Source organism: Vespa mandarinia, chromosome 10, assembly GCF_050613455.1.
Source record: "Vespa mandarinia isolate Hongniang chromosome 10, ASM5061345v1, whole genome shotgun sequence".
Lineage (NCBI taxonomy): Eukaryota > Metazoa > Arthropoda > Insecta > Hymenoptera > Vespidae > Vespa > Vespa mandarinia.
The window spans coordinates 5,779,232-5,792,500 of record NC_140819.1 but is presented as its reverse complement, the minus strand read 5'-3'; the positions used below and the strand labels follow the sequence as shown (position 1 = coordinate 5,792,500).

At 32.5% G+C, this 13,269-nt stretch overlaps 3 protein-coding genes across 9 annotated transcripts in view; 1 reads left to right on the top strand and 2 right to left on the bottom strand.

Moving 5' to 3' along the window:
• Window positions 1-4,387, bottom strand: part of wdb (serine/threonine-protein phosphatase regulatory subunit widerborst) — a 34,460-nt gene extending 30,073 nt beyond the window's left edge. The window contains exons 1-2 of one of the 5 annotated variants that reach the window (XM_085659875.1): window positions 3,525-4,385; window positions 1,303-2,907 (exon numbers count right to left, since the gene is read on the bottom strand). In XM_085659875.1, coding sequence (XP_085516001.1) covers window positions 1,303-1,441 — 139 coding nt within the window. In that variant the 5' untranslated portion in view covers window positions 1,442-2,907; window positions 3,525-4,385. Of the gene's footprint in view, window positions 1-1,302 lie in introns of all 5 variants that reach the window. The other 4 variants (XM_035876755.2, XM_035876756.2, XM_085659876.1 and 1 more) reach the window with 4 other exon arrangements.
• A 686-nt stretch (window positions 4,388-5,073) lies between these two features.
• On the top strand, window positions 5,074-7,751 carry Pez (protein tyrosine phosphatase non-receptor pez). Of its 3 annotated transcripts, none has more exons than XM_035876758.2 (7): window positions 5,074-5,302; window positions 5,862-6,228; window positions 6,339-6,507; window positions 6,592-6,753; window positions 6,818-6,906; window positions 6,988-7,189; window positions 7,292-7,751. In XM_035876758.2, the coding sequence occupies exons 1-7, from the start codon at window positions 5,284-5,286 to the stop codon at window positions 7,607-7,609; spliced, it is 1,326 nt and encodes a 441-aa protein (XP_035732651.1). In that variant the 5' UTR covers window positions 5,074-5,283; the 3' UTR covers window positions 7,610-7,751. The 3 variants fall into 3 exon arrangements, with proteins under 3 accessions (XP_035732651.1, XP_085515778.1, XP_035732650.1); XM_085659652.1 differs by lacking the exon at window positions 5,074-5,302 and adding an exon at window positions 5,309-5,758 and having other exon boundaries at window positions 7,033-7,189; XM_035876757.2 differs by lacking the exon at window positions 5,074-5,302 and adding an exon at window positions 5,309-5,758.
• A 613-nt stretch (window positions 7,752-8,364) lies between these two features.
• On the bottom strand, window positions 8,365-9,585 carry Uros1 (Uroporphyrinogen III synthase 1). Its single transcript, XM_035876771.2, has 2 exons — window positions 9,125-9,585; window positions 8,365-9,052 (listed from the first exon to the last, which is right to left on the bottom strand). Exons 1-2 carry the CDS (start codon window positions 9,309-9,311, stop codon window positions 8,439-8,441), a joined length of 801 nt encoding a protein of 266 aa, XP_035732664.2. The 5' UTR covers window positions 9,312-9,585; the 3' UTR covers window positions 8,365-8,438.
• Window positions 9,586-13,269: the final 3,684 nt, after the last annotated feature.

Sequence of the window (13,269 nt, the reverse complement as noted above, 5' to 3'; positions counted from 1 at the left end):
TTTTTTCGAATCTATATTTTATTATATAATATTGCTTCTATTAATTCCAACAGACTATTATCATGTAATCATTAAAGATGATAAGTTAAAATATTTTTATAATGACTTTATATATAAATATATATAATAAATAAATAAATATATATAATATGTACATTATCGATATAGTATCGTAACATATCTCGTTTCTTTCTCGAGGAGAAACAAAAGTTCTAAACATAGAACTGGTACTTGCACGACTAAAAACGAATCGTATTTCTATGCAATTTATTGATTTTAATTACCTAATATAATGTTAAACATTTGTAAATTTAGTTTTCAATTAATTATAGCACAATTTTGTCAAATTAATAAACTTCTCTGGACGAAAATTAGTGTCTAATATGGATTTTACTACAGAGACAATTTTGAGGTTATCTTGCACCAACCATCATGTCAGAAAGAAGTCACTTTGTAAGTTAAATAAATTATACTTTGCAATGTGTTATATATAAATACAAAATAAAGTTTAGAATATGATACTAATGTTAATAATAATAAATGTTGTTAATAAAATAATTAATAATAAAAGATGTAAGTAAAATTACTCAAAGTTGCAATGAACTGTAACTATTATTGTATTAGAGTTTGCAACATGATCTGAAATATCAATAGATTCATTAAATGATTATCTGTCTAATGAAAAATGATTAATGTATTTTAAAACAGAGCAGAATCCTTATCTATAATATGAAAAATAGAACAAGTATTATGAGATTCCTGGACTTGATTTAAAAAGTTGTAAGACTTAATTGGATATCCATAAATTTCAAATACATGTAGATATTCAAAAATAATTCTATATTAATTGAAGTATCTAAGTAATGTATATTTATATGATCTTCTGCTTGTATAATACTTTATTACTTATTCAATGGGAACATGGAATTCTTTATGGTACAAATGTTTCCTACAAGGTACAACGATAAAAATTTCACTTCTTAATTTCTTCTAAAATTCTAAGTGTTACATGGAAATAGGAATGTCAATTTATCAGAGATCAAGCATACCTGCATGATTTTACATATAACACTGAAAAATGAATCAGTGCAAAAAGCATAGGAGCCAGGATATATACATATATGTATATATACACACACACACACATACACACATATATTTATATATGCGTGTGTAAATAAGTAAGACAGTAAATTAATAAAAAGAAAGGGATGTGAAGGTGGGTGGGTGCTTGGGAGAAGAAAAACCAAGAAAAAAAAAGGGAAAAGAAAGAAAATGAAGAGAGACAAAAAAGTAACTAACCTTTGAGCTGTGGTAGCTGTTGTAGCTCGACGTCCTGTGAGTTTCTATATCGCGAGGAACTCTGGGACTTCTTCGACTTCTTCTTAAGCGATCGCTTAGCGAAGGGATCTATCCGATCGACGAAAGTCCCTGACGACATGTTGGGAATCGTACTCGGAGGCACTCTAAGTATCTGTAGGGTTAACTCGTCGTCGTCTTGAACGATTGTACTTTACACGTTCGTGCCCCGATTTACCGGACGACGACGACGACGACGACGACGATCGACGACGACGACGACGACGACGGCGGCGACGACGACGACGACGACGACGACGACGACGACGACGATCGACGACGCCGGTGGCGGCGTTTGCGGCGACGGCGATTAGAGACGATGGCGTCGTCCACCTCGAGGAGGCCGCATTCCGCGTGGACGTTTACGTCGATATTACGACTCACTGCACTTTCACAATATTAAGTAAAACAGGTAAGAAGGGGGATGGATGTAGATGAGCTTCTCTAAGTGATGTCGATGGCACGCGCGCGCGCGCACGTACGTACGTACACACACAGAGAGATAGCAGACACACACATATACACATATACGCGCACACACGTAGACACGCGCGCGGCGCACGCACGTTCACGTACGTACACCTACCACACACGTACACATACACACTCACGCTCACACACGTACACGGTACACGTACGTACACTATTAGTAACGTAGGTAGTAGAATACACTAACGCGAATCGAGAGCACGTGGTATACCTGGACACGGTAACCTACTGTTCACGCGTTCCTGCGGCAGAGAAGGTCGACGGTCGCGTTTCGGTCGTGCATAGCACGCGCCCGCGGTGCTAGAGGGAGAGGAGAGGAGAGGAGAGGAGAAAAGAAGAAGGTGGTAACAGGGAGAAGAGGAAAAGAGAGAAGGGAGGTAATGCAGGGGGTGGTTAGGTAAGGAAAGATATCTTTCCTTCGAGATGTCGACGTGTCGATGGATTATGGGTGTCGCTTTTCGAATAGATCCATTGAGAACTAACCGAAGAAGATGATGATAATGATGATGATGATGATGATGATGACGACGAAAACGGATGAGGTGGACGTTGTGTTACTACTTCTCGAACGTCTAAATCCGTCCAGGAAGGAATCTTTTCTCTCTCTCTCTCTCTGTCTCTCTCTTTATCTATCTCTATATATCTCTATCTTCTCTATATAACTCCTCTATTTCTTTCTCTCTCTCTCTGTATCTATCTCTATATATCTCTATCTTCTCTATATAACTCCTCTTTATTTCTTTCTTTCTCTCTTTCTCTCTCTCTCTCTCTCTCTTTCTCTCTGTATCTCTTTCTCGCTCGAAGCTCTCGCTTACCGCCGGCAAATCGTCGTATCGTCGTGCGTCGTCGTATTCTTTCTTTCTCTCTTTCTCACTCTTTCTCGTCCCGAGAAAAGAGGCTCTCGTTTTTCTCTCTCTCTCTCTTTCTATCTTTGAGAGAACGCGCGCGCGCGCGCGCTATCTCTCTTTCTCCTTCTCGTTAGGCGTTGTCACACGCGGGGGAAGGGGAGGGCACGCACGCCCTGTGTGTTTCCCCTCTTATGTGTCGAGGCTTCTCCACCTACACCGTAAAACCGAAGCGTCGTCCGTAAATTATTTTTGCTCACTACGAGCGGATAATGAACTAGGCTACCTGCGAGCGAAGGGTGGTCGGCGGTCTCTCCTCCCTCTCTTTCTTCCTTACTTATTCTCTTTCTCACTCTCTCTCTCTCTCTCTCTCTCTTTCTTCTTTCTTACTCTTTTGCACGGACGCAAAGTACGTACGCACGCACGCACGCACGCATACACGTATTAACCCTTCTTCCTATCTTCCTCCCACTACTATGTTCTCACTCTATCTAAAACACGCACACACACGCCACCACATACAAATCGTTGCTCTCTCTCTCTCTCTCTCTCTTTCTTTCTTTCTTTCTTTCTCTTTCTCTCTCTCTCTTACACACATACACATATACGCACGTACACACACGCGTACACACTTACACACTCTCTTTCTCACGCACGCAGCGCTCTCACCGGTTTGCTCTCTCGACGGAGAATCGAAGAATTAGATGGAAAATACAGAGAGCACCGGCGGATTCGAATAGGAGACTCCTCTCTTGAAGAGGAGGCCGTAAGAGGACGGGGGAGATGGCGGATGGCCGATGATGGGGGAAGGCGGGGGCGGGGGATTCTTACCGAGCAGTCGTGCTTGCGTGTCGACTCTGGCTGTACGAAGCACCGTTACGAAATAGCTCGCGCGAGCCAGGGGCGGTCTCTGTCCGTACGAAAAGCGTCTCTTTTCTTCTATCTCTCTCTCTCTCTCTCTCTCTCTGCCTTTCCCTCTCTCTCTCTCGCTCTATCTCTATCTCTCTTTCTCGTTCTCTTTATCTTTCTCTCTCGCTCTGTCGTTCTTTCTATCTCGTTTCTCTTTCTGTTTCTAGATCATATGCACAGGGGGGCACAGGTACGCGGCGTTTTTAACACGAGTCGTATTTTTATATTCCTATGTTCGGCTAGCGTCGTCTCTCGGCACTTTCCTCCGTGAATTTTGTATAATAATATGAACGCACTCACACACTAGGAACGCGCACGCGAGAAACGTCGGAGGAGGCTCGAACGGCACTCGGCCGCCATCAGCTGCTCGTAGAGACGACGACGAGCTTCTTTCATTTTCGCCGACGAACGACGGAGACGATGAGCGCGACCTCGTCAGGCGTCGAGAACCGACGAAACCCGACGACGATCGAGCATCTTTTCCTTTATCGCTCTCTTTCTCTCTCTTTCTCTCTCTTTCGCTCGCTCGCTCGCTCGCTCGCGCGCGCTCTCTTTCTCTCTCTGACTCTTTCTCTCTTTCTTTCTTTCTCTTCTCTTTCTCTTTCTCTTTCTCTTCGCCTTCTCGAATGCGCTCGTGGCACGGACGACTAAGATTTTTAGCCCTTGTATACCGTACGGTAGATCTTCAATGACAAGGAACGAAAAAAAAGGAAAAATGTTTTCCCCCCCTTCGCACGAGATACAGATCGGCCTCTCTCTCTCTCTCCTTCACTTATTGAAAACCCGTCAAGAGGTGCCTTGTGTGCCTGAAAATAGTAATGTGCGTTCGGCAATCATCGGCCGGAGATTGCCGATTCTCCACGGAATTGCTCGAATCCTTAAGATGGCGCCATCGCACGAACCGCCGAGTCATACGATATCGTCGAGCCATCCCAATGGTCGATTCTCCTTAAAAGCAGCCAACATATTTCAACGGGGAGGGGCTTATGTTAACTCGCGGCTACGTTTAAATTGAATTTGTAAATCCGCCTATACGTATCGACGCGATACGTTACATGTAAAATTAATTTTATATATATATGTATTGTTCACTATAGTAAAAATATGAAACACTAGAAGAAGAAGAGGGGAATTTTAGGTTATCATATTCCTTCTTTGTCTTATTCAATACCGTAGAAATAATTTTAAGAACCCATGGTAAATAATTTATTGAAATTAGTAAATTAAATTTTAAATTATAATCCGTCATATTAATTATTATATTTTAAGATTCTTCGAAAATTAACAATTATCGATAAACGAATGAACGTTCAATTTACCACGGTAATGGTCGTAATGGATATACTGTTAAGTACCTATTGGCACTTATTCCGTACACTGCGGCATTGGTCCATTACCATGGAAACACTTTGACCAATCATATTTTCCTTTAAAAAAAAAAAAAAAAAAAAAAAAAAAAAAAAAAAAAAAAAAGGACAAAACGTGGTAATCTAAAACGTCTGCCTCTTTGTCTTCTAAAACCATTTATTTTGCACATATTCGATGATGTCGATGATCTATGATTCTGTTCGGTCATTGATTTACAAATATATATGATACACCACTGTGATGTTTAAATTCCAATTCCAATCAAGAATTTCGGATATTTCTGCATATATGGCGTCGTGCGATTTTTCTATTAATGCGGAAAATGTGGAAAGGTATTTTGACAGTATAGCATTGTCAGTAAGCGAAAAAGTGAATTTGCATATAAATGAGTTATGAAAATTAATTTATATATTAGCGATTATCGAATCGTTTTAAATATGCTCGAGAGATGTGCTGTTGGTATAAATTTTAATTATTTGTACTTCAAAGAGAAAATTATTTGTTAGTTTATCTTACATTTTGTCGATCGCATTTATGTGATTGCTATCAGTTTAAGTGTAGGATGCAAAAGATCGATAAGGAAGTGACTCGTTGTTATCATAAGGAATTTTTCTTAAACGTCAGAATTATTTCATAAGTTGTAGCAAGAGGTTAAGAATGTTCGTATGTTTTGACAGATAATTTCATAATTAGATTACGAAATGTGAAATTACAATAATCGATTGATTTTCTTATTCATTATTTAAAATATGCTTCTCTAATGTATATAAATCGTAAAATAACGAAATGTAAGTGAAATAATTTCACACACATACACATATATATATATTTTTATTAATGATTCTATTTGTGTTCTACGAGATGTAACAATTGTCGATAATTATTTTGTAGTTTTCTATACCATTACGATGCCGTTCAAATTTCATTTAAAGAGAAGCCGTCAATATAATGTAGTGTCCAAAAATCAATATGTAATATGTATAGAATTATTGGACACCACGTCAATAGAATGTACTTTAAATATTGACAGTTTGGGTCAAGAATGCCTGGATAATATCGTACAAAGATTAGGCCTTGTACAGCCTGAATTTTTTGGATTACGTTATATAAGCCGACATGGTTCTCCTTCTCCTCGCTGGGTAGACATGGATAAACCATTAAAACGGCAACTTGAGAAAGAAGCTAAGAATTTTAGTTTGTACCTAAGAATTATGTATTATGTGACAGATGTTCAATTTATACAGGACGAAATGACGAGGTAAACGAATTTTATAATAATTAATGATTATCTTGAAGACAGATATTAAACTATTGATGCTGAAATGATTTTATTTTATTTTTTTTTTTTTTTTTTTTTTTTTTACAAAGGTATCATTATTACCTTCAGTTAAAAAGTGATGTACTAGAAGGTAGAATTCATTGTAATTCTAGACAAGCTAGTCTCTTAGCAAGCTATTCGATGCAAGCTGAGTTTGGTAATTACAATACAGAAAGACATACAACAGAATGTTTGCAACAATGTACCTTCTTTCCCAAGGTGAGATATAAAATTTGGTATTATAGATATATTTAATATATAAATGTAATATATACATATATGTAATTATCTTCATGTTATAAGGATGTAATACAATCAGAACCAGGTGGACTAGATATTTTATTGCATAATGCAGTCTGTCAATATAAAAATTTGATTGGAGTAACACAGGCGGCAGCTGAAGAATTATATATTTCTGTAGTTATGCAATTAGAAGGATATGGTAATGAAACATTTCCTGCAAAGGTATATCAATTGTAATAATTCTAACAATTTATAAAATTTAATTTAATAAGCTTATCAATTGCAGGATAGCAATAATTCTGAAGTTATACTCGGTGTATCTTTAAATGGAATTATGTTGGTCTGTCCTAAATCTCAAACAACGCACTTTTATAGGTAATTATATTCTTAACGCCGGAATGAGAAAAATATTAATAAATGATATTTATCAATTTAATATGGGCCTTTATTTATCAGATGGAAAGATATTAGTAATGTAATAAATCATAAAAAAACATTTAGAATAGAATGTCAGTCTGAGGGCGAAGATGCAAAACAATTTATATTCAATGAGTCGCGCGATGCAAAATATGTATGGCGTCTTTGTATAGCACAACATACATTTTATATGCAACATCAAGAATCACGACCTTCAGAAAGATCTAATAATGGATATTTTGTAAGTAATATATATAAGAAAATAATATCAAAGATTTTAATATATGATCGGAACTTTAAAAGTAAAAGTGTAATTAATTATTATTCATATATTTATTCATAGGATAGCGATACGAATGATTCTGGGGAACAAGCAGTATCTATGGAAAATCGAACGGTAGACGATCATATGCATTGGACAAGCTACAATGATCTTTCAACTTCTCCTTATCCCGTAGTCTCGGTTTCTTCTACTGAAATTAATAATTTACGTGCCTTATTACCATCATACAGGCCAGCACCAGATTATGAAACGGCCGTTCAAATGAAATATAATAATGGAGGAAATGCTCCTCAGCCTTATTATGCAAATCAATCAACTATAGTTGGACAAGATATTTCGTGCCTTCTTGGTAATGTGGTAAATAGAAGTAGATATTAACTTAAATATTAATATCCGCATCGCATGATTTGAATATTTTTTTAATATTTTAAATATACGATCGCGTTATATTTACGTAACCAAATATATATTTTTTCAATAGCATCAAAAATTTTTATATGTAATACACACACATACACACATACACTTATATATATATATATATATATATATATATATATATATATATATGTATATATATATAAATATTCTGTTTATAAAGATTAACAGAAAAGACTGAAACAGGATTATTTCTTTTTATTAACGTATAATCTCTTTTGTTAATTAAAAAAAGTCTTTGTATTATATTCAAAATTTCAGCAATTAAACTGAAGATGTAATATATCTTATAGTAAAATATATTAGATGTTATAATACTCTATAAAAATGTTAAAATCTAATGCATAGAGTATTCTCAATAATTATTTTTTTTAGCGCTTTCTTGTTACTGTATTATTATTTTTAAGTAATTAACTTAAGCTTAAATTTTAAGTCAAATGCTCGAAACATATATATATATATATATAATTTTTAAAAATTGTATAGTTTTGATGTAATCTTATTTTTGTATGAGATAATTATGCTTAATAAAATTGTTAAAAAATATATATAGTCGGCGATAGATATATCGTAATTAATCTTTTTTCTTTTTTTATTTTACTTTATTCAATAAGAATTATTTTAGTTAATAAATACTTATATCATTAATAAGTAAAATATTGACAATAATAATAATAACAAAAATATCACATACATTACATAGTTTTTTCAGTTATCACATATTATATCAATAATATATAACATATTTACAAAAATAATATTACATATATTATTTAATTTCCAAGTTATCATTGGCACAGCCAGCATTGTTAATAGCTTCCAATAAACTTGCCGGATTTGGTTTCGATGCAGTGGCATAAATTGTAAAATCAAACTCTATTAAGCTTTGTTTTGTTACAGGTCCAATTGCTACTGCTTTGATATTTTTTATATTATTAGGATATTTCTTTAATACAGATACAATAGATTGTACAGCAGATGGACTAAAAAAGACAAATACTTTTGGTAGAGTACCAATGACATTTAAGAAATCAGCTTCTAACGATTCCCTGGTTATGGTCCGATAAACAACAAGTTTGTGTAGATTTATCCTATTTTTGGAAAGAACTTGTTCAATCGTTTCGCGTGCTATCTCGCTGCAAGGGTATAATAGCGGTTTTGATATCTTTTTTATATCAGAAATAATGATCTCTGCGAGATCATTGGCATTACCAGATTGACTACCTAGACAACATTCTGAGCCAAGGTAATTTTCTGCGAGAGAAGAAGTTGCAGGGCCAACGCAATATGTTGGTAATTTTTGCCATGGAATTAGAGATTTTTTATCGTCCTTGAATACTTGCCGTATTGCTTCTACAGCACGTTGACTAGTCAATATTAAACCTACATTAAAACAATGTCATTGTTTATATCAAATCTTATATAATGAACCTTGAATTTTTATATATATATTACCATGATAATTGTCGGGCATTTGCAAGCACGTTTTCAAATCTGAACTGTTAATGAATTCAAATCGTGAGGTATACAAATAATCGCAATTGTAACCAGCTGATTTTAAAGTATCCAAATAATTGTCCTCCATTGGTACTTGTTCGGGCAATCCTCTACATAAAACTACATTGTCACATAATTTAGCCATGATATGAGAAATTTTATTGTATAAATTAATAATTATTATAAATCTTTGCAAATTAAATGATCATGATTGAAATATGAGGTTAGATGTAATCACAATATATATAATAAAATTTTATGGGGAATTAAAAAGTCACAAGAGATATTATTATTTTCTTTTAAAACGTTCACTCGTTTGTTTAAAGTCCATGATTAATAATGGAACAACGAAAAAGAAATTAATATACTAATCGATAATTAAATTGTCATTTTCGAAATTTAAATCATTCTATTTCTTGATTAGCTTTAACTAAACAAGACTACTTTTCAAGACTTTCTCTCATTGGTCGACATTCTCGACCAATCCGGTTAGTTCCGTGAATATGAGATAACCTCTTGATGAATTCGAATATATTTCTCGTTTGAATAATTATTATAAATAGCTTTGATAAATAAAATAAAGGATTGTTGAAAGAAGTGGAAATAACAAAAGAAAATTTATTTCTCGAATGTATTTTCGATATTTTTAAAATATCGCAATTATTCGAATTTGTAAACTTATCCATCGACATGGAATATTTAAAAGGCTATTTTATGTACAATATCCATTTATAAATTTTCTCTTGTAAGTTGAAAATAGTTATATATCATTGAATAATTTTTTAGATTGATATAAAAAAGAAGTTTTATATATATATAAAATTTCAAGCTTTTTTTCTATATTAATCTATGTAAAAATTATTATATATATAATTATTATAAATATATATATAATAATTGATTATTAATTTGACAAAGTGAAATGTTTTAAAATTCAGAAATTAAAATTCATTCGCAAATCCGCAAATCTTGTAAATAGAGAAAATTTATATACCATTGTATAATTTTTACTTGGATTAAAACGAAAAAAAAACAAAAATAAAACAAAAAAAAAAGAAACAATAAAAAAAAAAGAAACAAATCTAACAAGACAAACAAATTAATCACTTTATAGCACAATTTAACGCTCGTGATTGCAGATAATCTTGCAAAATTGATGGGTGCAAAAAGTGCGGGAAAATCTTAAAAATCGATAGAAAAATTTCGTTGTCATTTTTATTGAAACACTCTTTTATAGGGTACATAACTTATTATCTAGATAAGCAGTGAAAGAAAGTATAAAAAAAAAAAAAAATAAAAAAAAAAAAAAAATAAAGGAAAAGAAAAAAGACAAAGAAAAAGAAACTGAGAAATGAACAATTTCTTATCGATCACAAAATGGATATTTATCCTCGTTACTATAGTTAAACATATTTAAACGTATATATACGAAGGCACAACGATCCTCGACCCTTACGCATTTGATTTATTTCGCCACGACAACGTATGATTGTGGGATTAAGGAAAAAGAAAAAAAAAAAAAAAAAAGAGAAAAAGCAAAATTATTATTTCCTTGCCTTCACTTGTCAGTTTTTCGTTTTCCTACTTTCTTCCTTTAGTTTCGTTTTTTCTTTTTCCTCTATTTATCTCGTCGTCATGGCAAAACTATTGAACTCTACGAGAACAATTATATCGTACAAGATATACCCCGTACAGAGTTCGAACATCGTAAAGGGGACCGAGTGCCTTCTGCGTATGCATTTAATTAGATAAAACATAATATTTAATTGTGATAATTAAAAAAAAAAAAAAAAGAACAAAAAAAAAAAATAAGAAAAAAAGGTAAAAAAAAATGTATGCCCCTTAAACGTAAACTACGTACTATTGTACAACGTCGACGGCTAACTTATTATTAAATCGATCAAATTAATTAACTAAACGTATATCTCTTTCTTAATTGCATCTCGATTCAAAGGTAAGAGATAATGAAAAAAAAATAAAAAAAAAAAAAAAAAGAAAAAAAAAAGAAAAAATAAAAATAAAAATAAAAATAAAAATAAAAATAAAAATAAGATTAGAAGAAAATGCTGTATGAGAAATGAAAGATCATTTTATCAGCTCTTCGTTCAAGATATGTATGTACGTACGTATGTATGTATGTATGTATGTATGTATGTATGTATGTATGTATGCATGTATATATGTATTTTTCGTTTGGTCTCGCGGGTGAAGTTCTTGTATGAAAAAATTTATCAAAATCTTTAAGGTATTACATATTCTTTCTTAGACACCCTGAGAGGAGGCCAATTTAACGCTCGATATATAAATCCATACTAAATTATAAAAAGCCTAATCTATACTATTATTCGTGTAGTAATAATAATATTTAATATTAATATTAATATTAATAATAATAATAATAATAAAAATAATAATAATAATAATAATAATAATAATAATAATACATATGTATATATATAATATAATATAATATAATATAATATAATATACTTAAATAATAATCACAAAAATGAGACCAAAGTCCGAGCACGCTTGTGGCCGGACAATTTCACCCATACATAAAATAACTGAGATAATAATTATCCGATTTAAGCGATTGTTTTAATGAGAGAACTCGGTGATAAATGGTGGTCGCAGATAAGATCATTCAAAAATTTAATGGTTCATAATATATAAAGACAACGCAATGATTACGTGCAATTTTTTTATAACTTTAGACTCTCATGAGATCTTTTAAAATTCTACTGTCGAATTTATCGAACGATGGGAGGGAGGCGCTTGATCAATTTGTTGGGGTTGAAGGTGATGGAGGAAGAGGAGAACCATCCCGTTGTTCGATAATTTATTTCATTTTACGATCAATTGGCACTGAGTACAAGAAAATAAAAAGATAAAAAATACGAAAAAAAGAAAACGAAAGAAAAAAAAATATATATAAGAATCACAAATGTTTCTTCGAACGAAAAAGAACCATAGAGAATGGGCAGACAGAAAAAAAGTATTGTCGTGTTTAACGATAGTGTTTATCCGTTGAATAATAAGACAATAACTTTTCACCGTCGATTAAAGAAACGATTAAAAAAAGAAATTAAAAGAAAAAAAAAAAAAAAAAAAAAAAGACAAAAAAAAAAGAGAAGAAAAATATAATAAAATCGCTCTGATTTATTCTACTAAACGCCGCTTTTCAAAATTGTCTTGTTTGATTTTGCGTTCGCTTATCACTAAGATTATCGCTGGAAATAAAAAGCTGGAATGTGTATTTAAGTTTGTGTGTGTGTGTGTGTGTACTGGATTTGTTCCATTCTTCTTTCTTTTTATCTTCTTTTTCATTTCTTCTGTCTCTCTCTTTCTCTCTCTCTCTCTCTCTCTCTCTCTCTTTCTTGAAACGCCACGTCGTACGAATTTCTTTGCTAGAAAAATCCTAATCGTTGTACATAGCACGGAATGATTTAGTATCACGTTGTGAGTTAGATCTTTCCTAAATCCTTTTAAACGTCCTTATAAACTAATACGATCGAAGCTTTTTTCCATGTAAATTTTTCTTTCCTTTTCTCTCTCTCTCTCTCTCTCTCTTTTTCTCTTATTCTCCCTTTTTTTTCTTCTTTTTCATCCTTCATCGCGGCAGCTTCGAACTTTTATATCGTACGTGTAACATAGGAGTGACATATGTATATACATATATATGCATGTTTATTATACACGTACACACACATATATATATATATGTATGTATGTATGTATGTATATATATATGTATATAAATATAGATATATATGTACATATACATGGATAGATGCATATATACACATATATCTATTACAATATAACGCACATAACACGGACATAATTAATTAATATGTATGCACTAATATCGTGCGATAAACTTATATCTAAGCTAAGTTTTATTTATTAAAATAGGGTGAAAATAGAAAAGTATGACTTAAGTACAACCACAAAAACTTGGTCATTATTATGGCATTCATCTTATTATCTATAATCCATTATGAGATTAATTAATTAATTAAATGCTCACTTTTATTTCTTCTATTCTTCTATTCTTTATATCTCTTTTTCTATTCGTCTATTATCTTTCTCTCTCTCTC